At 40.4% G+C, this 811-nt stretch overlaps 1 protein-coding gene across 1 annotated transcript in view; it reads right to left on the bottom strand.

Moving 5' to 3' along the window:
• The window catches only part of LOC116698479 (dynein heavy chain 8, axonemal), a gene marked incomplete in the record, with an annotated part of 3397 nt that extends 2592 nt beyond the window's left edge, over positions 1-805 (bottom strand). Inside the window, 2 exon segments of the mRNA XM_032530418.1 lie at positions 504-664; positions 784-805. Of these exon segments, the coding sequence (XP_032386309.1) occupies positions 504-646 (143 nt within the window).
• Positions 806-811: the final 6 nt, after the last annotated feature.

Below are 811 nucleotides of genomic sequence, written 5' to 3'. Positions count from 1 at the left end.
ATGGTGGCAATCAGAGCTACGGTGTAGGAGGAGATCTCAAAAATGTGTTTTTCAAAAGAATTCAAAATGGTGGAAGATTTTTCGAGGCGAACCTTAATGATCCTAGAGGCTTTTTTGTAGGGCACATTAAGCTGCACCTGTGTGAGAAATTTCAAGTCAATTGGACTTAAGGTGTGGGGGGCATGGCCTTTTAAAGTTTGCATTTTGAAGGCTTAATTACAGCGCCACCATGTGGCTGATTGGGTTCATATTTCTATGGAAGCACATGCACACCATTTCCAGTTATTCACCCAAGTTTCATGCTTCTAGCTCATGAGCTCACGGGAATTTGAGCTGACGCGGCAGACCACAAAAAACTAAAACAGACAAAAAGAAGGGTTCTACTGCTTAATGATTTAAACCCTAATAACACAATATAAGCAGAGTATCTTTTTCACTAGTTGTTTAAGAGACTCCGAAGTAAGAGTGGCTTTGATAATAGTTTTTGGATAACGTTTTCTTACGTGATATCAGCATTGGGATGCAGCCCCAGCGCCTGGGGCGAATCCACAGTGGGTAAGCTCTGAATACATTCCATGTACTCCTCTATTGTCTTGCATATTGGAATATTGTAGCCCGTGTAGAAGCTGAATGAGGGGTCAAACATCTTTTTACTGAACCACACCTGCAATGAAAAAACCCCCATTCTCATGTATTGTAACAGATTAAATGAAATTGATCAAGGAGATGAATGAAGGAAGGAATGAATGCATGCATGAATAATTACAAAAAGGGGATTATTACACGAGAGAAACACTTGAGTAGCCGTTTG

Source organism: Etheostoma spectabile, chromosome 2, assembly GCF_008692095.1.
Source record: "Etheostoma spectabile isolate EspeVRDwgs_2016 chromosome 2, UIUC_Espe_1.0, whole genome shotgun sequence".
NCBI classification, from domain to species: Eukaryota; Metazoa; Chordata; class Actinopteri; order Perciformes; family Percidae; genus Etheostoma; species Etheostoma spectabile.
Note: the sequence above shows the minus strand (reverse complement) of the source record. Positions and strands in the feature narration are given on the sequence as shown.